This window comes from Ambystoma mexicanum, chromosome 9 (genome assembly GCF_040938575.1).
Source record: "Ambystoma mexicanum isolate Mex_15411 chromosome 9, UKY_AmexF1_1, whole genome shotgun sequence".
Taxonomy (NCBI): domain Eukaryota; kingdom Metazoa; phylum Chordata; class Amphibia; order Caudata; family Ambystomatidae; genus Ambystoma; species Ambystoma mexicanum.
Window position 1 is genome coordinate 1,117,188,935 of NC_090931.1, and position 22,884 is coordinate 1,117,211,818.

At 48.6% G+C, this 22,884-nt stretch overlaps 1 protein-coding gene across 2 annotated transcripts in view; it reads right to left on the reverse strand.

Moving 5' to 3' along the window:
- The window catches only part of RIF1 (replication timing regulatory factor 1), a 1,074,525-nt gene that overhangs the window by 311,341 nt on the left and 740,300 nt on the right, over nucleotides 1-22,884 (reverse strand). For both annotated transcript variants that reach the window (XM_069616488.1, XM_069616487.1), the window contains 2 exons: nucleotides 10,621-10,710; nucleotides 10,473-10,542 (listed from right to left, as the gene is read on the reverse strand). In XM_069616488.1, coding sequence (XP_069472589.1) covers nucleotides 10,473-10,542; nucleotides 10,621-10,710 — 160 coding nt within the window. The remainder of the gene's footprint in view (nucleotides 1-10,472; nucleotides 10,543-10,620; nucleotides 10,711-22,884) is intronic.

Consider the following 22,884-nt stretch of genomic DNA (forward strand, 5'->3'; position numbering starts at 1 on the left):
TAGCATGGGAGGGGACCTGAATCAGGGCGTCATTGTTCAGAGGTAGCAGAGTCTCTAGTGGCGGAGGCTCTACTTCTGGATCTTTTGGAGCCTCTTTAAAAGCTGCCAGCTGACTGACCCAGAGTTATCTGACAATGGCGATTGGCCTCTCCAGTTAGAACTTGTGGAGCGTTGTGGACCTTTGTCCATGGAAAGAAATCTCCTGGTATAAACACCACTTGTTGGACAAAAGGTTTATTAGTCAGTTGTCCTAAAGACTTCAGAGTGTCATGCTCTTCCGTGGCACTTTTTAGTGCATCCTCAACTGCTTTGCCAAATAAAGCATTGGATAGGCATGTTTAGTATGGCCTGTGTCTCCAGCTTTAAGCCAGACTACCTTAACCAGGCATGCTGCCTGATTAAGGGGCCCTCATCTATAATACAGCCCGCATGGTATGCCGAGTCCATATTATTCTTCAAGATTCAGTTAGCAATTTGTTTGCCTTCGGTAATTGTTTCTGTGAGCTGAGATTTAAGGGGCTCAGGGACGGCATCAATTTGCTGTTTGAATATCCCACACATGGCAACTATAACTGGCCAGTTGAGTGGTGGTGTTTGCAATTCTGGTCTGATAAGCAGCTGAGGATGCAACTTTCCTGCGAGAGTAGATCTTTTTACTCTGTCATATGGCGCCTCAGCAGAAGCTAGGGGTGTGTGCCTGCCCTTTTCCTGGTTGTGGTGATAACTAGAGAGTCAGGTTTCAGTTGACCTCTAATATAAAGGTGGTCAGTTGGTGCTGGCCTGGAAACTCAATGCAGGGGTTAACCCCTCTTGTGAGTTTGGGTGTCACAGGGAGGGCTGGATGTGCCTCTGCACTGACTGAAGCATGGGTATATATTGGGTTACCGATTTCTTGTCCCCCAAAATGTCATCCACAAAGTTCTTGTCCTGTTGGTCTTCTTGAGTTTCTATTTTTAAATTTTGGGTGACTTACTAGTAGCTTGTTGTATTGGAGCTGGTTGTCTATGGGGGGTGTCAGCCGCAGGCTGATCATGGTCATCTAGAGACTGTAGGACCTACATATCGGGGTCGTCACAGTATTGGTCTTCACTGTATTGGTCGACATATGATCCTGAGAGTCTGAATTAACTACAATAGAGCAGTCCTGTGAGGGGTCTTGGAGATGCGAGGCGGCATGAGTTTGGGTAGAAGTGCTGGGTTGGGATCTCAGGTGGTTCACCACCAGATACCCCTTCAGCCTGTGCAGAACCCTGTGGGCTTCTCAACTCCCATGGGTGGCTATCCATGAAATCTACAAAGCAAGACATTCTTCTCATTACCCTGTCAAATCTTTCAGGATTCCATTCAGTGGACCTTGGGAAAACAGGCAGGGCAGGTGGCTCTTGAAGAGGGGGGGCAGGGGGAACTTCCTTTTATGTTGCAGTGCCCCAAATAGTGTGTCCTCAGAGGGAGTGGATCCAGCATCTTGTGTAGAAGGTGGCTCAGATGAGGGGTCCATCGAGATTTTAGTGAGTTTCACATCTTAGACTTCAAGAGCATTTTCAGGACATGCTTTTTGGTAAGTTCTTGCATTTCCAACACGTTAGAAGAGGACGGCTAAGGTTTCGACGCGTGCCCTTTGGGCGCAGTGGTGGAAACAGGCCTACTCAGCGCCTGTTAGATCTGTCATGCAGCGAACGCGATGGCCCAGAGAACAGATTTTGAATAACTTCTCCTTGGACACCATGTGGCCGTGAACAGTCGATGACGTGGTCGCCGTTCAGCCGGGGATATGTCTGGTGCGGTGTGGAATGTGTGTGCTCTTGCTGCCGGGTGTCTTCTCCGTGACAGGACCGCTGGCCTGCTTATTGAAGTCGGGGGTTCTACTGAACTTCAATCACCTTTGACGTCGCAGAACGTCGGCGCTGCCATTGCAGGATTCACCCACCATGTCTATGGAGGCCTCAGCCAGCATGGCGTGGGCAGCCCAGCGCTTAGTGCGGCAGTCTTACGGTCTTTGTTCGAAAACGCTTGCAGGATTTGCAGCGCTTCTCAACTTGATGCAGTGGAAGATAGTGGTTGCACACCTGGTGTGTTAACTTCCAGGGATATTTCCGAACACAAGATGGTCAACATTTAAAGGGTGTATTTTCCATATTGGATGAGAAAGGCAGCACAAAGATAAAGGGGAAGGGAAGGTGGCAAAATAGGCACTCTAAAAGTAAGTGTATGACCTCACCAAACTCTCCCTACTGTAAAGGGCTGAGGCCTGGTGAGACCCATGTAGGCCGCAGTCACTGTCAAAACAAGGCTTGTCGTAGACGCTGGGTCCATCCATGGAGAGCCGTCAAAGCTGTTCTTGTAGGCAGCAGGCGATGGCCAGTTGTAAGAAAGAATAAAGTTAAAGTTATACTAGCTAGGGCGTTAGCCTGGCGAACTCTGAAACATGCAACCGACTACGATGGCGGGATAAAACCATCTGAGGGACCTCGACGCGTGAAGGACCATGGTTAAAGTAGATGTGCCACTAGGGATAGTATTACTAACACGCCCAGTTGACGTCTGAGTTTCGAAAAACAAATCATGTAATACTACACGACTACCACTAGATGTCGGCCTATGCAGAGCATGTGATCTAAGCCGATCCAAAAGCTTCAGAATATATATATATATATCAACACAACAAAGTAAACAATATAAAACACTGTCTGAATGGCCTCCTCCTTTCCTGGATAAGGTCCCTTCCCCAGGATTCAAAGTCAACTCAAAAGTTTCATGAAATTGAACCAGCTCTTTATAGGTCCAAGTCAAAGAAAAAAGTTCAAACAAACGTGCGCTGGTAACAAATCTATGTTCGTGAATGAAAGATCCACTTCCAAAAAAGAAATCGCACCAAATGGTAATCCTGGTTATGATAAATTGTTTTTTGATAATTTGCCACAGTTCAAAAGATTTAATAATCCCCACTGTTAGCATGCGCCACACTTAGATGGAATGCTTAACTTCAGCCTGTCACATCTAGATAGGAATGTAAATGTTGCCATGTGCCACACTCAGATGGAATTCTTTAGCACGCGCCACACTCAGATGTAACCGTGAACGATCGCAAACATCACACCTAGACATAATTACAAGGACAGCAATGCCAAATAACCAATCCACTAAATTTCACCCCTCTGCATACACCTCTCAAACTCTAACCAAACACAACCACAAGCCTAAAACACAAGTATCCGCCCAAACTGCACTACACTGCAACAACAAAACAAACCACAAACTCACACAACAGCACACGATGACTACCGGCCGTAAAACACCCCAAGCCCAGCCAACGGACCAACCGGGCTGAGTCTGCCAGCAGCACATCACTGCTCTCTTGCACTTTTCCAGCTTATTCCCACTAACCCCCCATTCCCTTTTTCGGAGCCGCCAGGGGACCACTCTGGTGGTGATAGTGCGTGGTACAAATATCCTTTAACACCGTCAGCAACATACAGTTCTTAATCAACAGTTAGGACTGTTTGTACACCTTCACATTGGTATATTTATCAGGATGTATTCTTTGGGCTGCTACTTCCACTTCAATAACCACACTTCTATTATTGGTACCATGAGAACAGTCACCTGTGTCCCACATTAAGTTACTGGTGCATACCACTTCAGGATTACATCTGCTGACAACTTATTACACCACCAGAGTTTAAGGAACAAGTTACTTACCTGTAACTTCTCCAGCATGCGCCTGACATGGATTCACATGTTCATGAATATTCTGTCGTCAAACTGGGAATCCTCGGTAAAAGAAAAAACACTTACACTTTGGTTTATAGGAGAAAGACTGTATAAACAAATCACTGAGCGCTGGGTCATACTGCCCTCTCCCTAAGCCCCTCCTCTGGCAGCCATCTGCAGTTCTGGTAGCACTTAAAGTGACAGTAGGACCAAGAAGAGCTGCAGAGGGGAGGGTTTGCATATGAATCCATGCCAGACCCATGCTGGAGAACAACAGTAACAGGTAAGTAACTTGTTCCTTCTTCAGCATAGGGTCTGGCATGGATTCACATGCTCATGAAGAAAGAACACAGCAGTACAACCACAAACAACGGGAGGTGGCAAGGCTCAACAGAAACAATTACTCTTACCTCACCTTCAAGCGAACAGGTTGCGTAGCACTGCTTGACCGACTCTGGAATTTCATGAAGGTGGGTGTAGACCTCCAAGTAGAAGCCCTGCATATATCCAGCAGGGGCACACCAGACAGGAACGCTGTCGTTGCAGCGATTGCTCTGGTAGAATGGGCTCTCGGACGGCCAGGCAGGCAACGGTCAGTTTGCCAACCAGTGAAAATGAGTGATGCAGGCAGAAAGCCACCTGGCGATGGAAGCCTTGGACAGGGCCTTCCCATGGTTCACAGGACCAAAGTTAACCCTCAGAGGGTTAATCTTCTGCGACTGGCACCAAGTCGCAAAAAGCTTCCATGTGTGTCCATAGCACTTCAAAGTCGAAGACGCTATGGCCTTGGCGAGGACCTCCCTGCAGTCCGCTGGTAGCTCTTAACCACCAAACTCTAATGCTGCAGGAGCAAGGCCTTCAGGTTCAGCGATCCTGGGTCGTGGTGCAGGACTACACCTTCTTCCCTGGCGTGAAGAGCTGCGACCGACCACTGGTAGCTTGACTGGAGGAGACGCAGACATGCTGAGAAGGTGCGGGTACCAGAACTGCCTCGGCCACGCTGGTGCGACGAGGATCATCCTGCATTGGTACAGTCTGAGATGACGGATGACTCTTAGTAGCGGCAACAGATGGAACGCATACAGGAACAGTCATTCTCAAGGGAAGGAGAATGCGTCCCCTCATGCTCCCCGGCTGGGGGAATCTGCTGGCGAACCTCCGCCACTTGGTGTTTGTCGCCATGGCAAACAGATCGATCTGGGGGCTGCCCCACCTGAGGAAACGTTGGACAACTTGATCCTGCCAAAGCTCCCACTCGTAGCAAGAGCGCAGCTCCCTGGTGAGAGTCGGCGACTGTTCTTCACTCATGCCAGATGAAACGGGACGAGGGACATCCCCTGGGTGACGGCCCAGTGGCACAAGTCCTGCGCCTCTCTGGAGAGCACTAGGGACCTGGTGCCCCCTGCTTCCGGATGTAAAACACTGTGGTGGCATTGTCTGTGAAGACCCTCACCACTTTGCCCTTGAGACGAAAGAAATGACTCGAAGGCCCAAAACACAGCCCGTAGTTCCAGGACGTTTATGTGTAGCGTCTTCTCATCTGGTAGCCCCAGGCCTGTAGTATAAAGGCGTCCAGTGTGGGCTCCTCAACGCTCCAGGGAAGTGTCCGTCGTGACAGTCTCCCCTGGTATGGCGGCCTCTGGAAGACCGTGCCCACGGCGATGTTGGAGCGCAGGCCCCACCACCTTATCGCTCGACTAAACTCTTCGTCAAGCACAAATTCTGTTCTAGAAGCTTCCGGACACCTGGATCCAATGGCAGTCTAGGAGTTCCTGGAGCGGACGCATCCTCAACCTGCAGAGCCGGATCAGGTAGATACATGACATCATGCCGATCAGCGACTTGATGGTCCTCACCGTGGTGATCTTCAATGGCAACAGCTGTTGCACTATGGCCGCTATCCTCTCTTCCGACTGAGCCGCCAGGCAGGATACCGTGTTGAGGCTGGACCCCAGAACCAGCGCATTCTGCGATGAAGTCAAGCAGGACTTTGCATAGTTCACCGTGAACCCCAGGTCCGTCAGCAGCTGGCCAGTCCTCTTCGTGTGATCGACGGCGATGTCCTTCAACTTGGCCCGGATGAGCCAATCGTCGAGGTAAGGGTACACGTGAATCCCCTGCAGTCGCAGATGGGCCGCCACCAGAGCCAAGCACTTTGTGAAGACTCTGGACGCTGACTTCAGTCCGAAGGGGAGACCCTTGAACTGGTGCTTCGCTTGTATGACAAAGCGCAGGAACTTGCGATGTGTTTTTTGTAGATGGTGACGTGGAAGAACGCGTCTTCTAGAGCCAGCAACGACAGAAAGTCTCCCTCTTCCAGTTGGCCGAGCAAATGCTGCAACATGACCACCATGAACTTCTGGGACTTTATGTAGTTGAGTCGTCGTAGATCGAGAATGGGCCTGCAGCCCCCGGTCTTGAGTAAACACCAGAGCCCCGGGGTTGCTTTGGAACCGGCTCCATCGCCCCCGGTTTTTTTTTTTAATTTTTTTTTTTTTTTAACATGGCCCGAACCTCCAGCAGCAACTGCAGGATGTGTTGTTCGTAGCGGTTCTTCCAAAGGTTTTCTGCCACCAGAGGCTCCATGTAGGCTCCTCCCGATGCCTCTACGTGCCAGACATGTCAGGGCTAGTATATGTCAAGACGCTGCAACAACAGATCTCAGTTCCACACTTTGCCCTTGTTAGGGAGAATTCTCATTTATGTGCCAATTCCCTTTAACTTTAGAGACCCTCAGCTCTTTTGCTGTACTTTTTAATTTTAACCCGGGAGTGAGTGAGTGAGCCCTTTATCTCACTCGCTCATGTGTTTTGACCTGATTTGGATTATGTGTTTCCTTTGTTTTTGGAGTCTGACAAACTCCATAGGCATATACTGTTTGCATGGTGACACATCAACTTCAATGCAGTGTCACAGAAATCCTTTCGATTTCTCATAAGGTTTAAATACCTTTTCTTGTGTGAACTACTGTTCCCAAGAGTAGTAACGTGAAATTAACTTTACCTTTTCTCTTTGTAGGTCCAGCACACCCCATCTTATGTGGAGTGCTGGGGGGGCTACTTAGGAGCCCCTTATCCTAGCTAATATTTTATGTTACCCTTAAATGGCTGGTGGCAGTGGTTTAATTTTTCTACCATAGTGCTTTTTTACCGCAGGTTGAATCCTCAGCTGCAGAATAGCATCCATGGGTGACTATTTTGTCAAAATGGCCCAGTCTTTTTTCACCATTTTCTGTATGCAACGTCTTTCTTGGGATTTACTCTGCACGCCAAGCCAGGTTCGAGCCTTTAGTTAGTTTTGCCTTTGGCAGGTTTCATTACTGAAACCCGCCTCTGGCTCCAGTGTGACTGGAAGGGCAGAAGTGATGGAGGTTCCCAAACTCCCCTGTCCTTTGTCTTTAGGAATGCTGGAATGCACCCAGTCCTGATTGGCTGGCTGTCCTTTAAGGACAGCCACCCTGCTGTTTGAGTAACAGCTAGGCTGTGCACGAATGGGAGAAACCTGCTTAAAAAGCTAGTGGGACCAACTAACCCCGAGACGAACTCCACTGGACCATCTTCCCTGACTGGCTGTACATCTTTGCTGCTGCAGGAACTGAGTGCCAGGGGTCAAAAAATCCGTAGTAGAGGGCAACGTCTGCAATCCGGCCAGAAGCTCCAGGAGTCTACACACCCTCCAAAAGCAGCAGGACGACCAGAGCTTGAGTCCCCTCACCAGAGTGCAGGATTCAAGGAGTGAAGGAAGCCCAACCGGTGTCCAAGATCTGTGGAGGTGCTGTTTACCGAGTGCTGAAACCGCAAAGTGCTGCTGATCTGAAAAGATCCCGTAGCTGCTGCCGCCAACATCCGAATTGCTGCTGCAGGAGTCCTCCAGACGTCCTCCCTCTTGTCGTCACGACTGAGACACAAGAACCCAGGATCTGCATCACTGCAACCAGACAGACGCGAGCTGGATCACTTCTTCTAACCAAAGGTACTATTCAGACTTGGGGTACTTACCTCCGTGTCTTTAGCAAGTTGAGACTTGCAGTAGCTACTTTGCTAGAGTTCATGTTGAGTTGATGTTAGCTCTACCCTTCACACATTTAACAGCTTTTGACCAGTGATTCTTCTTCAAACAAACTCTCTAACGTTGTGCAAGACTCTTAAGAAGTGCCTCAGCTCCATAGACTGTAATCCAATGGACTTTGGCTGTCCTGGCTCACTGAAGGCTCTTCTAGTCCATTTGACTGATATTTACTGTCCCTCAGAGGTGACCACCTTTCCCAGCAATACTAATTTAAAGCCCAAGTTATCTAGACTTCATTGGAAGATTTAAGTACTCACATGCTCCGAGAATCTGTTTAAACCCTTTCCTTCCCTTAACCATTCCTTTCTAAAAACCTCAGAATATACAAAGTGTACTAATGATATATAAATGCCATTACTGTCCTAGTTAGTGAAGTCACCTCAGGGTGTAGGAAGTGTGTAAAAAGCATTTCTAAAGAGCATCTACTAGCTTTGTGTTGATTCTGGAAAAGTATATTTGTTACATATATTGACAATTGTGTACTAGCGATCTACAAAGGGGCAGCTTGGGAGGGCCATAAGGAATCTGCGATTGGACCATCCATCAAAAAGAATATTGCAGAGTTGCAAGTAATTGGTTTACCGAATGGATTACTTCCTCACACGGATTCCTCAACTATGATGGGCTCCCATAGCAGTAATTGGATCTGGTGGAGTGAGGCATGCAAAAGGACACCTAAACCAGAAAACTCTGGAGGTCCCCCTTGCCAAAACAGGCAGCCTGTCACGAAAGGGAATCCAAGAAGTAATGCTTATAAAGCGAGTGAAGAAGCCCAAACAGTCACCTTGCAGATGTCCAGGATAGGGACTCCCCTTTGGAGAGCTCAAGTGGCAGCCAAACCTCTAGGAGAAATGGCCAGAGACTTCAGGCACATCATTTTGGTCACAGCCCTGCAAGTACAGGCAGCAGCTTAAGACACAAAAAGAATGTCATCCTTCCAGACGTCCCTCTTCTCCAAGGGAGGTAGTGGCAGAGGGCCTGCACTGGGTCAAGCCAATGGGATTGTTCCACTGCCTTGGAAGGATGACGTGGAGGAAAAACACAGGACGATGGATTTTTTTAGATCAATGTAATTCTCAGAACGCCTTTGGGAGAAATGTTCCAAATCCCAACGTCACCTTTTCTTTGGAAAAAAACAACCAAATATGGAGATTTAACAGACAATACATAGAGCTCACTCACCAGTCTAGCAGAAGGGATGGCCACCAGGAAGATCACTAATAGAAGAACGGTGGGGCTCAAATGGAACAAAAAACCAATACAAATCCCTTGCTGGAACCATAAACTGGTGTGGAGGAAACTGGTTGCACAATCCCTGTAAAAACTGCATAGCTGTGGGGATTGTGAAGAATGAGCCCTGCTCAGTAAACCATTTAAAAACTGAACTGAAGTAGCGGATGGGTACCCCTTCAGTGCCAATCTACAGACAGGAACAGGCCAAAGACTGTAGACGATAGAGGACACGAAATAGGACATGAAATAGAGTAAACATGCATTCCCCAGCACCAGGCAGTGTATTTATGCCATCTACAATCACAAGTCACACTACTTGTTTCTCAGCTTCAGTAGCCAAGCATGAAGTTTCAGGCTGCTGGTGTTTGGGTGGAGGGCCCGCCGCTTTGATTGGAAGAGTAGATCTACTCTAATGTTACAGTGCATTTGTATAGCGCCTTATATACCATTGGTATGATCTGAAAACGCTGTGGGTAGAACGCCCTCGGGGACCTTAGTCCAGGTCAGTGGAGAGAGTAGGGAAGTAAATAGTACTTGTGTGCTGCTAGTGCGATTTACATGGTGTGTAGCTGCATTCTAATGCTAGGTGTGGTGGTAGTGGGAGGTCAGTAGAATGTGTGCAGCAAGGCCGTTGACCTTGGAGTTTGCATTCCGGCAGTGGTGGAGCTTGTGTATGGGATGTGTGCAGCTAGGAAGAGTTTTTGTGTGGGGTGTAGCTGCGTTCTAAAGACTGTTGGTGTTCATGGAGGTGTGTAAGTATGTGTGCATCTAGGCTGAAATTGATCGAAGGGGTATAGCTGCATTCTATTGTTTGTTGGTGTAGAGGAGAGAGGGAGCATATCGGTATGTGTGAGTGTGCGCGGATTGGTGGGTATCCAATACATTGCTACAACATTCCCGAGCACAAAGACACTCCATATACCTTTACATCTACATGCCCCAGTTCCACTCCAAGAATAATTGCGATTGTCTAAAAAATTCTCTATCCCTCAGAATGTCAAGATGAAAATGTGAAACCTAATTTTGGGGCCATTGTCAATGGACTGGGATTTCTACCTGCTTGTTATACATCGTAACTGTGGCCTATTGCAGTTTCTATAGGCCCAGTTCTGCATGAAGTTGTGCTAACTGAGTGCTTTGTGGAAGTGCCCAAGTCAGGCGCTAGAATTTCCCCTTCCACTTACTCCAAGTTGCCAGCTAGCATGAGTTAGTACAGTTTACAGTCAGTGGCACCAACAGGCTCCAGCAACACATTGTAAATACTTTCTGATCAGTTAGTATTGCTTTAGATTTCACTACGGTTGCCCGTGCTAGAAACTCCCTAGTTAATGCTTTTACACAGTTTATGTGACTTCGGAATGTTTTATATTTACAACTGACTGGTTTTGACACATATTCCATAATTTAACGAAGGAATAGCGCTCAACATGAAAGGACATTCAAGTGAAACCAAAGATTACCTCATGCACGCTCTCGCCAGCGCTAGTTTGTTTTTCTGGAGCAGACTTTGCAGTTCCTGGAGGGTGTTGTCTGCAAAAATAAATGTTAGCTTATTAGACAAGGCTTCAGATTCAAAAATAACTATTAACAATCAATAACAGAACTCACACAATGTCGTCTTGGCTTTGAGTGTATTGTGCAAATAAAGTAGTGTCCTGGGATGCATCCAAGTTGTTGTACATAGTCGGAATATCAACTCTAAAACAGAAGAGATTTCAGGTGGTTAGTGGTCTTGTTTAAAGTATTCAATGGTAAGCCCAACTGGAGGATGTGAAGATAGATTGTCCGCATTTGACCAGTCTCCCCACTAGGACTAAGGGGCCACAACCAAAGCCTTGTTCAAATTCTTATAATAGAATCACAAACAAACTTTAATGTGTGGTTGCTTGCTGGTATGAAATAGTCAGCATTGCATACAGCATGTTTTATATAGCGTTTCATTCGTGTTGTGACCACTGCATTCAGATGCCATAGTCTTCTTTCATCCTTACCATTAGGACTTTACCTAGTTAGGAAAACTCAGCATGTTTTAACAGGAAGCAATGAAAAAAAATAAAAAAAATAAACTATGGTACAGCATGCAAGATCATAATCCACAAGTGAATCAAGAATGCTTCCAGACTCAACCACTACTGCTTTTTGTGCAACAGGAGGATGGATAAAACCTGAGCTAAAGTGAATAATGTATTAACTAAAAATATCCGACTGCCTGTGCAAAGTGGGCAACTGCTCTGAAGCTAGCGTACATCAAGGAGTCCAAAGCATAGAGTGTGACCTATGTCTCCACTTTACAAAATGTTGTAGAGGGGCACAGGTGTCCAGTAAGATACGAACACACTTATCGTGCGCGTGTATAGCTCTGGGGGAAGGAATTATCTGAAAACTGTATATTAAGAAGCTTTGTACATAACCCTCTGGCGAGTGTTGTGTGCCACTCTAAAGGAAAGATCAGACTCTCCAATGGTAGCTGTAGCAGAGCAGCCAGGAGGACCAAGCCATGGCAGGCAGGTACAATTAATTCCAACAGACACCACAAAAGAATATGCCACACTGCTATACTGAAGAAATATGCATTATCATATGGTGTTAAGGAATACTTTTTTGCTGTTTTCCCTCCATAGATATCAATGGGGCACCCCACTTTCTGCTATATTATTGAACCTTTCCTGACTTTGAGGTAAGAGAAGCCTTGTGCTTCAATTACCTTGCTAGGTTCCTATGGCTATCGGTGCAGGAGAACTTTGTTCCCCATAGCCACAATCTGTTGATTTTTCCCTGCACACATCACCTTCTGTGAAGTGCAGTAGAGACCAAGTCTGTATAATTTGTTTTTTGTTAATGTTGTGGTTACTTGTATGTGCCCAGGAGGGGCTGGTGGCAGCGGAAACATTACAGTTTTATAGTCCTGTGCACTTTTGCATTTTACTGCATAATGCAAGAGTACCATATACTCTAAAATGGCCATGCCACAAGATTTTCAACTGTGTCCTTTGGCTGCCTTCCTGCCATGCTAGGGCCATATTTTGCATACATGGAAAGCCCTTTCCCGGGGAAAGCTCAAGCTTTCGCTGGAAAAGTAGTCAGTCTGTGGCCCGATGTGGGAGATGCATCCGTCTGGTCCCAGCCCACATCCATGCCAAAGTGTGACTGTTGCTGGGCAGATTGAGTGGCCAAAGGCTGTCCAGGATTGATCACTTATGACTAAGCGTCAGAAGAGGACATTTTGGAAAAAGAGTCTATCATGGAGCACAGGTTAGATTAAGGACGACTGTGGGGGAAATCTCAATGGTCCCTCCCTCTATGACAGTACTGATAATGAAATCAACTTCTTCCCAATGCAATGGAGTTTTAAATGTTGGAACTTCGCCGATGAATGTTAATCAGGAGTCTACTCCTATGGTGACAAGTGTGACAACTAATAGGTTTGTGACAGAAATACCCCCTCGGGTAGGGAGATTAACAATGAAGTGGGCCCAACACGTGTTCCTTTAGCGCCCCCCACTCCCCCCTTGGTGATTGCAAAATAAAGATGTTCGTAGTAGGGTTGGGTTTTGTTGTATTAAGGTGTGCGCTCTCACCAAGCGCTTTGTGGAGGGAAGTACTAGGTCTACACTACAGGAACCTCATCAACCCGGCCTGAGGACAGCGCAAAAAGTCTAAACAGCAGGGTAAAACTTTGCATGCAATCACAAACGTGAGAATAGCGCAGGAAAGGCCCACTAATGAAAGCTTGGACATATATGGGGCCCATTTTATTTATGAAAAGTTTATGAAAACTGAATAATACTGAGTAATACTGGAAGTCACCAGAATATTATTTTCAATTTTAAAAGGAGACAAGGGTAGAGAGGAGATCAGCAATTTTAATATTGGAAATAGGAATATCGATAGCATGTCAAGTAAGATCTTTGCCTCAAAAGTGGATAAAAACCATAAACCGCACCCTCATAATATATCAGGCGCCATATAAACTCCTCCTGAAACCATGTGTCCCGGGCAATGTTGGAGCCAACGCCCCATCACCTTATGGCCCCACGGAACACCTCGTCGAGCGGGATCTTGTCCGCGAAGCTTACGGACACCTGTATCCAGTAAGCGTCCAGGAACTCCTGAAGAGGTTGCATCCGTAACCTGCAGAGCCGGATAAGGTAGATGCAAGACAACATGCCAAGCAACAACTTGATGGTTCGCACCATGGCGGTCTTCATCGACAACAGTCGTTGCACCTTCCCTAAATGGCCGCTACTCTCTCCTCAGAGGGCGACGCCAGGCAGGAGACCGTATCGAGTCTGGCTCCTAGGAACAGCACGTTCTGCGATGTCAAGCAGTACTTCGGATAGATGGACAATTCCAGATCAGTCAGCAGCTGGCCGGTCATCTCTGTGTGTCCGACATCTAACTCTCGCGAGCAGGCCCGGATGAGCCGGTCGTCTAAGTACAGGTACACGTGTATATCCCATAGACGCAGATGGGATGGCACTGGTGCCAGGCAATTTGTGAACACCCTGGGGGCCGACTTCAAGCCGGAAGGAAGGGCCTTGAATTGGTAGCGCCGTCCCTGCTCTACAAAGTGTCGAAACGTTGTGTTTCTTGTGAATGGGACGTGGAAGTAGGCGTCCTCCAGGTCCAGCGACATCAAGCAGTCTCCTTTTTCCAGTTGGCCGAGCACATGCTGCAACGTGACCATTCTGAACTTTTGGGACTTGAGGTACTTGTTCAGATGTCACAGGTCTAGAATGCGCCTCCAGCCCCCGGTGGTGGTCTTGACTAAAATCTATCTGGAATAGACTCCGGAGCCTCGCAGTCGATTGGGGAACTAGCTCCATCGCCCCTTTTCGTAGCATGGCCCGCACTGCCAAGATCTGAGGGGTGTGCTTCTCCTGCCGGGCCACAGGAGGGATCTGCCAACACCTCTGCTGAAATTCCAGGGTATGTCCTTGGGCAAGAGCATCAAACAACCATCTGCCGGTGGTGATATTTTCCCACTTGCTGACGAACCCCATCAGCTAGCATCCCAGCAAGGTGCACGGGTGGGGGCCAAATGTCCTGGCCGGTTCAGGCTTGGTTCAGGCTTGCTTCAGCACCCTGCCTTGCGGGCGATGGCGGTGCTGTCCTCCACCGTAGACCTGGGAATAGCCTCTGTAGGCTTCCCGAGTCAAGGTTCTGGAAGGCTCACTGTACGATGAGGAAAACCTTTTGACGACCTGGCCCAGTGTTAGGCAGCAGGGAATTGCGCTACTGTTAGGCAGTTTCACATGCAGTACCCCTTGGGGAACACTACAAGTGTCAGTACAATTTCACCTTTGGTACACGCCTATACTACACAGTAATGTGGTAGCAGTGGCTGAGCAGCCAGACTTATCTCAAGAGTAAAGTGAACAGTAGAACAAGTTACACAAAGGACCAACAAATAGTGATTCAAACAAACACTTATTCAAGGGTTCATGGTAAAAGGATATACATTTATTTACACAGTCATTTGGAAAACATGACACTAGCAAGAGCAGCTCAATATCATACTAATATACTACAAATACATAACCAATAAGTTACTGAACAAGTTCGGCTCCCCTTAAGTGGGAACTAAATGGCACTTCAGTTACTTTAAAAAGGGGTAAAAAGACAAGGTTATAAGAAATTAAGCACAAATACTTGCATAGGCAGGGCAAAGGGTTTCAGTTAACTACAACCAGCAATTCAGTTCATAGGCCTGGGCCAGAGTCAATGGTTCAGAGTCTTTGTATAGGATAGCACAGTTCTGGTAGTAAACGGTTAAGTCTTTGCCACAGATCTTAGAAGAATTTGGTCAGACGAAAAGTTAGATGTTGGTTTAGTGAAGGACAAGCCTTCGAAGTCGGGAAAGTTTCACAAACTTTCACCGTGTCCGAAAAGATTTCCAGACCGCGTTTGCACAGTAACTTTAAAGTGAAGAGCTGTAGCTGAGGCAGTTCCTGGCAGTTCGAGCAGATCTCACTGATCCTGAGCTTCAGTCGTGGGGACAAGGACGTCAGGAGGTTCCTGTACTGCCCAGGGAAGAGGCCACAAGCTTGGCAAAACATCGGTTTAAGGTGCAAGTGCCTTAAAGACCACAAACTGGTATCCTTCCCACTGGCTATCCGGTTTTTCCACAGCACTCTGCAGAAAATTCGACCAGGAAGGGACGGTGTCCAGGTGACTTGGTTGTCCCCGCCAAACTCAAGGGAAGAAGTTAACCTTGAAGGGCTTCTCTGTCAATGGAGTTTCAGGCAATTCGGACCTGCAGCAGGTCTTCACTGGTCGTCCTGGAGTTGCAGCAGTCGTCTTCCTTCAGCTGGTCTTCGGTTCTTTCGTTCCAGTGGTCGACTGCTTTCCTAGTCCCAGAGACATGCTTTTAAACAGCCCCCCCGCCCCCATTCATTCCAGCCTGCCTGTCACTCGCACAGCAGGGTGGCTGTCCTTGCCGGACAGCCAACCGGCCAATCATGCCAGAGAGCATTCAGGTCTCCTAGGAGACTAAGCACAGGGAGTTTCGGGCACCTCCCTCACATCCTGTCTACCCCAGAAACTCAAGCGCCAGGAGGGCTTCAGCACTAAAGCCCGCCAAAGGCCAACGAACAAAGGGACCAAATCTGGTTTGGTGCGCAGAGACAAACACAAGAAGGAACTTTCCAAAAAGAAATGGCTAAAAAAGTCGACCGGAGTCTATTTTTACAGATCGGTCTTGGGCGCCATATTGAAAAACATGGCTGACCCAATTTTTAGCTACCGTTGTTAGCGGTCGGGAAAAATCATGGTAGCTTGATCTAAACCACTGCCACCAGCCATTTCAAGTAGGAAAGGGTAACATTTGACTGTTGCATGAGTGTTTTGACTCAGGGGATGCTAGGCAACCCCTCCAGCACTCTATAGGAAGATAGTGTGTGCTGGGTCTGTAAATTTAAAGAGACTAGTAAAGTCAAATTTAACTTGACATGCTCTGGGAGACAGTCGTCGGTCCCAGAGAACCTTGGGAAGTCTGAAAGACATCCCTGTGCCACTGCACTGAAGGTGCTCTGACACACAGAAAAAGATGATGCCTATGGAGTTGTTTTAAAACTCCATAAGCAAAAGAACACAAGTAAATAGCACATCAAAATAAATGGAAGCGTGGGAAATAACCCGAATAGGTTGTTTTAGGGAGTCCCTCTAGAATGGGCAGGGATCTTGAAGCTCCTCTTTGATGACATCCTAAAGACAGCAACTTACCCGCCGACTTGGGGGGACAGCTTACTGCGATTTATAAAAAGGGGAATAGAACAGCCCCAAACACTACTGACGTCTATCCTGGATGCGGATAGTAAAATAGTTGCAAGCCCGATCCTGAAAAACCTGGGAAGGATGGGCATTTAGTAATGACCCGGTTTCACCATTCCAACCCGGCTTCCGTAAACCTAATGGCACTAACGGGAATGGGTTAATGTTGGTCCGTCTTCAGGATTTAGTCAAAGGAAAATACCTCGTCATCCATTTGGCGGCATTGGCTTTATCCAACGCCTTTGACACAGTCTCAAGTACTAGATTGTGGGAGAAACTAACGTATTGGGGTATCCCTGAAGGTTTACTAAAGCCGATCATAAAATTGCACGAAGATACCAACGTTAAAGAGTCAGGCTGATCCAGGAGGATTCCCCATCTCAAACAATTTGCACGTGTAACTGTTTGAGACAGGGGTGTATATTGCCTCCCTGTCTTCAAATTATACGTGGCAGATGTGGGTAAATTGTTGGAGGCAGTTTCCTTTGTCCCACCCTAAAATAGGGAATGTATGGATCAGTTGGATGGCTTACGCCGACGATTTTGTCTTGATTGATTGCACACAAACGGGGCTGCATGGGCTTCTGGTGGCATTTTATGGTTTTGCAAGGGATAATAAGGAACAAGTTACTTACCTGTAACTATTGTTCTCGAGCATGGGTCTAGCATGGATTCACATGCTCATGAATTTAAAATATAAAGCAGTACAACATTACACAACCACAGGAGGTGGCAAGGCTCAACAGAAGCAATCAACTCTTAGCTCTGGAACAGACTCATCAAGTGAACAGGTTGCGGAGCACTGCTTGGCCGACTCTTGACTCCTCCCTGGAATCCCCGTCAACTTAGTAGAATCTCATGAAGGTGTGCATGGACCTCCACGTAGCCGCCCTGCAGATGTCCAGCAGGGGCACACCAGACGAATGCCATTGCCGCAGAGATCACTCTGGTGGAGTGGGCTCTCAGACAGCCAGGCAACTGTCGGTTCACCAACCATGACAGTGCGTGATGCAGCCAGAGAGCCACCTAGAGATGGAAGCATTGGACAAGGCCTTCCCATGGTTCACAGGGCCAAAATTCAGGAACAGTTGAGAAGTCTTCCGAAAAAACTGTCTCACGTAGAACTTTAGCGCACAAGCAACGTCCAGCGAGTGCAAGGCTCTTTCAGCCAGAGACAAAGGCTTCAGGAAAAAAAAACAGGTCAACAAGGTCTGCAGCACTACCCTGGATTCGTGGAAAGTCAGATATGGCTGTTCGCAGGATAGGGCCTGGATCTCACCTAACCTCCAGACAGAGGTAATGGCCACAAGGAAAGCAGTTTTCCACGAGAGGGGCCTGATGCACATGCTCGAAGGCTCCCCTCCCCCCATGAGCCTTATCAGCACCATGTGGAGTTTCCACGCTGGAGCAGGAGCCTTCACCGGTGGGAAAGATCGAAAAAGTCCTTTGAGGAACTCCTTGACGAGTAGGTGAGACCAAACTGAAGATCTTCCTGGGGCAGGAGGAAGGGTTTGCATGTGAATCCATGCCACACTCATGCTGGAGAAGGAAGTTACTTCCCTGCATGTTCCCTGTACTTCCCTGCATGTGAATCCATGCCAGACCCCAGCATGGGTCTGGCATGAATTCACATGCTCATGAATCCATGAGCTGGGAATCCTCAGTAAGAAAAAAAATTAGTTTCACTTCTGAATGGTCTTTCTCCTAACAACCAATCACTGGTCTCTGGGTCATAGTGCCCCCAGCCAATGACTGCCCTCTACATAAGCCCCTCCCTCTGGCAGCCATCTTCAGATTTGTTAGCACGTAAAGTGGCAGTAGGACCAAGAGAAGAGCCGCAGAGGGGTAGGGAGGGTTTGCATGTGAATCCATGCCAGACCCATGCTGGAGAACAACAGTTCCAGGTAAGTAACTTGTTGCTTCACCAGCATGGGGTCTGGCAAGGATTCACATGCTCATGAAGAATACATAGCAGTACACACATGCACAACCACGGGAGGTGCCAAGGCTTAACATGAAGCATCTCTTACCTCCTCACCAGGCTCACCTTCAAGTGAACAGGTTGCGCAGCACTGCTTGGCCGACTCTGGACTCCTCCCTGGAATCCCGGTCGACGCAGTAGAATTTCGTGAAGGTGTGCGTCGACCTCCACCTAGCCGCCCTGCAGATCTCCAGCAGGGGCACACCAGACATGAAAGCCGTAGTTGCAGCGATTGCTCTGGTCGAAAGGGCTCTCGGACAGCCAGGCAACGGTCGATTTGCCAACCGTTGACAATGGGTGATGCAGTCTGAGAGCCACATGGAAATGAAGCCTTGGAGAGGGCCTTTCCTTGGTTCACAGGGCCAAAGATCACAAACAGCTGTGATGTCCTCCGAAAACACTTAGAGCTGTCCACGCAGAACTTCAGCGTTCTAGCCACATCCAGCGAGTGCAAAGTCCTCTCAGCCGGCGACGAAGGCGACGGGAAGAAAACCGGTAACACCAAGGGCTCCTTGAGATGGAAGTCCTACGGCACCTTGGGCATGAAAGAGGGTTGCGCCCGCAGCACGACCCTAGTCTCGTGGAATGTCAAATATGGTGGTTTATAAGATAGGGCCTGAATCTCTCCCACTCGTCGTGCGGAGGGGATGGCCACAAGAAAAGCTGTCTTCCACGATAAAAAGTTCAGCGGAGCCTAATGCATAGGCTCGAACGGGGGACCCATGAGCCTAGTCAGCACCACACTGAGCTTCCATGCCAGGGTCAGAGCATTCAACGGTGGGAACGAATGAAAAAGTCCTTTTATAAATTCCTTAACCAAGCGGTGTCACCAGAAGGACGACCGCCTTGGAGTTCTGGTGTAGCGGGAGATCGCTGCCAGATGAACCTTGATGGAAGCATGAGCCAACCCTGCCTTGGCCAGCCACAGTAAGTACGGCAGCACCTGCAGAGCCATAATCCGTGGAGGAACGAGTTTCTGTGCACGGCACCAGTCGGCGAACCTCTTCCAGTAATGCCCATAGCATTCCAGTGTAGATGAAGCCCTGGCCTTGGCAAGCACTTCCTTGCAGTCTGCCGGGATATCGTATCCTCCAAACTCTAGCGCTGTAGAAGCCAGGCCTGCAAGATCAGCGACCCTCGGTCGTTGTGCAGAATCGCATCTCCTTCCCTGGCGAGAAGATCTGCGTCCGCCAGAAGCTTGATTGGAGGGGACTCTGCCATGTCCAGAAGGTCCGGGTAGCTTATCTGCCTCGGCCACGCCGGTGTGACGAGGCTCATCCTGCACCGGTGTCTGAGTTGATTGAGGAGTCGCAGAAGAAATGGAAACGGGGGGAACTCAGGAACAGGCCATCCCAGGGGAAGGAGAATGCATCCCCCATGCTCCCTGGCTGGGGAAACCTGCTGGCGAACCTCTGGCACTTGGTTTTCGTCGCCGTCGCAAACAGATTGATCTGGGGATTGCCCCATCGTCGGAATAGCAGATCCACTTGGTCCCGTCGACGCTCCCACTCGTGGCACGAGTGCAGTTCCCTGCTGAGAGAGTCAGCCATGGTGTTCTTCACTCCTGCCAGAAGAAACAGGACGAGGAACATCTCCTGAGCGACGGTCCATCTCCATAGGTCCTGCGCTTCTTTGGAGAGCGCTGGGGATCTGGTGCCCCCCTGCTTCCGGATGTAAAACATTGTGGTGGTGGTGTCTGAAAATCCGCACCACCTTGCCCTTGAGGGACGAAGGAAAGACTTGATGGCCCAAAACACAGTCCGTAGCTCCAGAACGTTTATGTGCAACTACTTCTCTGGCAGCCACAGGAGTCTTGCGTGGAGACGACCGGTGTGTGCACCCCATCCTTCCAGGGATGCGTCTATTATGACCCTCTCCTGGTGCGGGGGTCTGCAAATCCCCACCCACCAACAGATGCGGACACCCCACCACCGAATCGCCCGACAAACTCTCGTCGAGTGTGATCTTGTCCTCAAAGCTTCCCGATACCTGGATCCAACGGGCATCGAGGCACTCCTGCAGCGGTCACATCCGCAGGCTGCACAGGCGCACAAGGTAAATTCACAACCACATCATGCCAAGGAGGGACCTGATGGAAATCACCCTGGCAGGCCTCGGGGTCAACAGCCGTTGCACCTTGCCCAGGATGGCTGCGATTCTCTCCTCCGACGGGGACACCAGACACGACACTGTTGAGGCAGGATCCCAGAAACAGTGCGTCCTGCAATGGCACCAAGCGCAAAGTTCATCGAGAACCCAAGTTCCGTGAACAGCTGGACGGTCCCAGCCGTGTGTTCGACGGCGGTCTCCCTTGACTTCGCTCGGATGGGCCAATCGTCTAGGTAGGGGTAGACGTGAATCCCCTGCAAGCGTAACCGCGCCAACACTGGCACCAGACACTTGGTGAAAACCCTTGGTGCCGACTTCAATCCGAAGGGAAGGGCCTTGAATTGGTAATGCTGCCCTTGAACCACGAAGCGCAGAAACTTGGTGTCCCTTGTGAATGTAAATAGAAAAAGTAAATGGAAATAGGCATCCTCCAGATCCAGCGACTATAGGAAATCCCCTTTTTCCAGTTGTCCCAGCACATGCTGCAGGGTGACCATCTGAAACTTCTAGGACCGGATGTACTTGTTGAGGCGGTGGCAGTCTAGTATGGGTCTCCAACGGCCAGTCTTCTTTCTGACGAAGTACCTGGAGTACACGCCAGAGCCTCAGAGCCTTTTTGGGACGAGTTCTATCTTGCCCTTCTTCAACATGGCCCGTACTTCCAGCAGAAGTTGCGAGACGTGGTTTTCCTTCCTAGCCATCGGTGGAATGCGCAGACACTTCCGTTGAAATGCCAGGGTGTGCCCGTGGGCCAGGGTGTCCAGCACCCAACGGTCTGTGGAGATGGACTTCGCACGCTGACGAAGTTCGCTAGCCGGCCTCCCAGCGGGGTGCGCGGGACCGACATTGCGGCCGGTTTAGTCCTGCTTCACCGTGGGGGTGCCTCCTTGGGGAGTGCCCTTAGGTACCACTACACACAATTAAGACAAGTGGTAGTACAATTTCACCTTTGGTACAAGACTGCACTACACAGAAAAAGTGGTAGTAATGGCTGAGCAGCCAGACTCATCTCAAGAGCAAATGAGCAGTAGTAGAGATTACACAAAGGACTACAATTACTGTAACTCTAGCAAACACCGACTCAAGGTTTCGGGTTAAAAAGTATAAGTACATTTATTTTTAAACCATCTGTTCACAAAACACTTCACTTCTATTAAATTAAAACCACACTCCAAATGCACTACACACATCCAATTCCCCTTGTGCAGATCAATTCAAGGTAAGTACATTAGGATTTGACAGACCAGTGTTGTGAAACAAACAAGTTACCGTGGGTTAATAAGCGACCACTTTTTGACAATAATGACAGTCCGGTCTTACGAAAGAAAGGCGTACCCGCGAAAAGAAATGTTACCGAAGTCAAACACACTAAGCACATGAATTAACACAAGAGAATAGGGGATAAAAATCATAGGCAATACTTTTGTCAAGGCAAATAGAATCAGAGGATACTTTCTAAAACCTAGATAAAAGTCAATAGGCCTGCGCCAGTGTCAAATGGAACAGGGGTCCTAGAACAGTTCACGATTCGAGATTGCCAGGAGTACTTGGATATTGTCAAAAGGGAAGAAAAAGTTATAAGAGGGAAGGAAGATGAGGACAAGCCTTTGGTGAGGAAAAAGGGTTCACCCCAGTTCATCAAAGTTGGACACAGTACCATATTCGGTTGAAGAAAAGCTTGTGCTATGGCAGTTGTTCCTGCAGACGCACGGTTCCTGGAGCTTCAGTCGTGGGGACAAGGACGACGTCTGGAGCGATCTGCACTACCCAGGGATGAGGCCAGCAGCAGCGAAGCAACGATGAATAAAAGGTGCGCTCCTTTAAAACAGGAGAGGCACTTCGGGTGGCTTTCCGGACCACTACAGCCGTGTGCAGTGATTTTGACCAAGAAGAGGATCCTCTAGCTGTGGAAGGTGAGCTGGTTGATCCAACCAGGCTCAAGGGAAGAAGACTCCGGACTGGATTTTCTCTGTCGTGGAAGGATATATCGCTCAGGACTGCAGCAGGGCTTCACCGGGACTAAGGAGTTGCAGCAGCAGTTTTCTTCTCCGCTTCTCTTCGGTTCTTTGCAGTTCCAGTGGCGACTGATGTCCAGCCCAAGAGCCCTGTCTTTTATGCCAAAATCCCCCATTCACACAGCCTGGCTGTCAATCACTCAGCAGGGGGGGGGGGTTGTCCGGCCCGGACAACCACCTCAGTCAATCGACACAAAGTGCGACTTGGGTCTCCAAGGAGACACTGTCCAGGGGGTGACTAAACCCCTCCCTCACATTCAGCCCACCCAGACACCCAGGTGCCAAAGGAGTGCTTCTTTGTAGAAGCCCGCCAAAGGTCGGTGAACAAAGAAGGTAAACCTGGTTTGCCACGCAAAGTAAAACACAAGAAGGACTTTAACAAAAAGAAATGGCGATAAAACCCGACCAAAGCCAAAATAAAAAGTATTTGGTCAAGCGGGTTTAAGTTCGAGGCTAATACAATAGCCTAAAACAGTACCACGTTTATATACTATA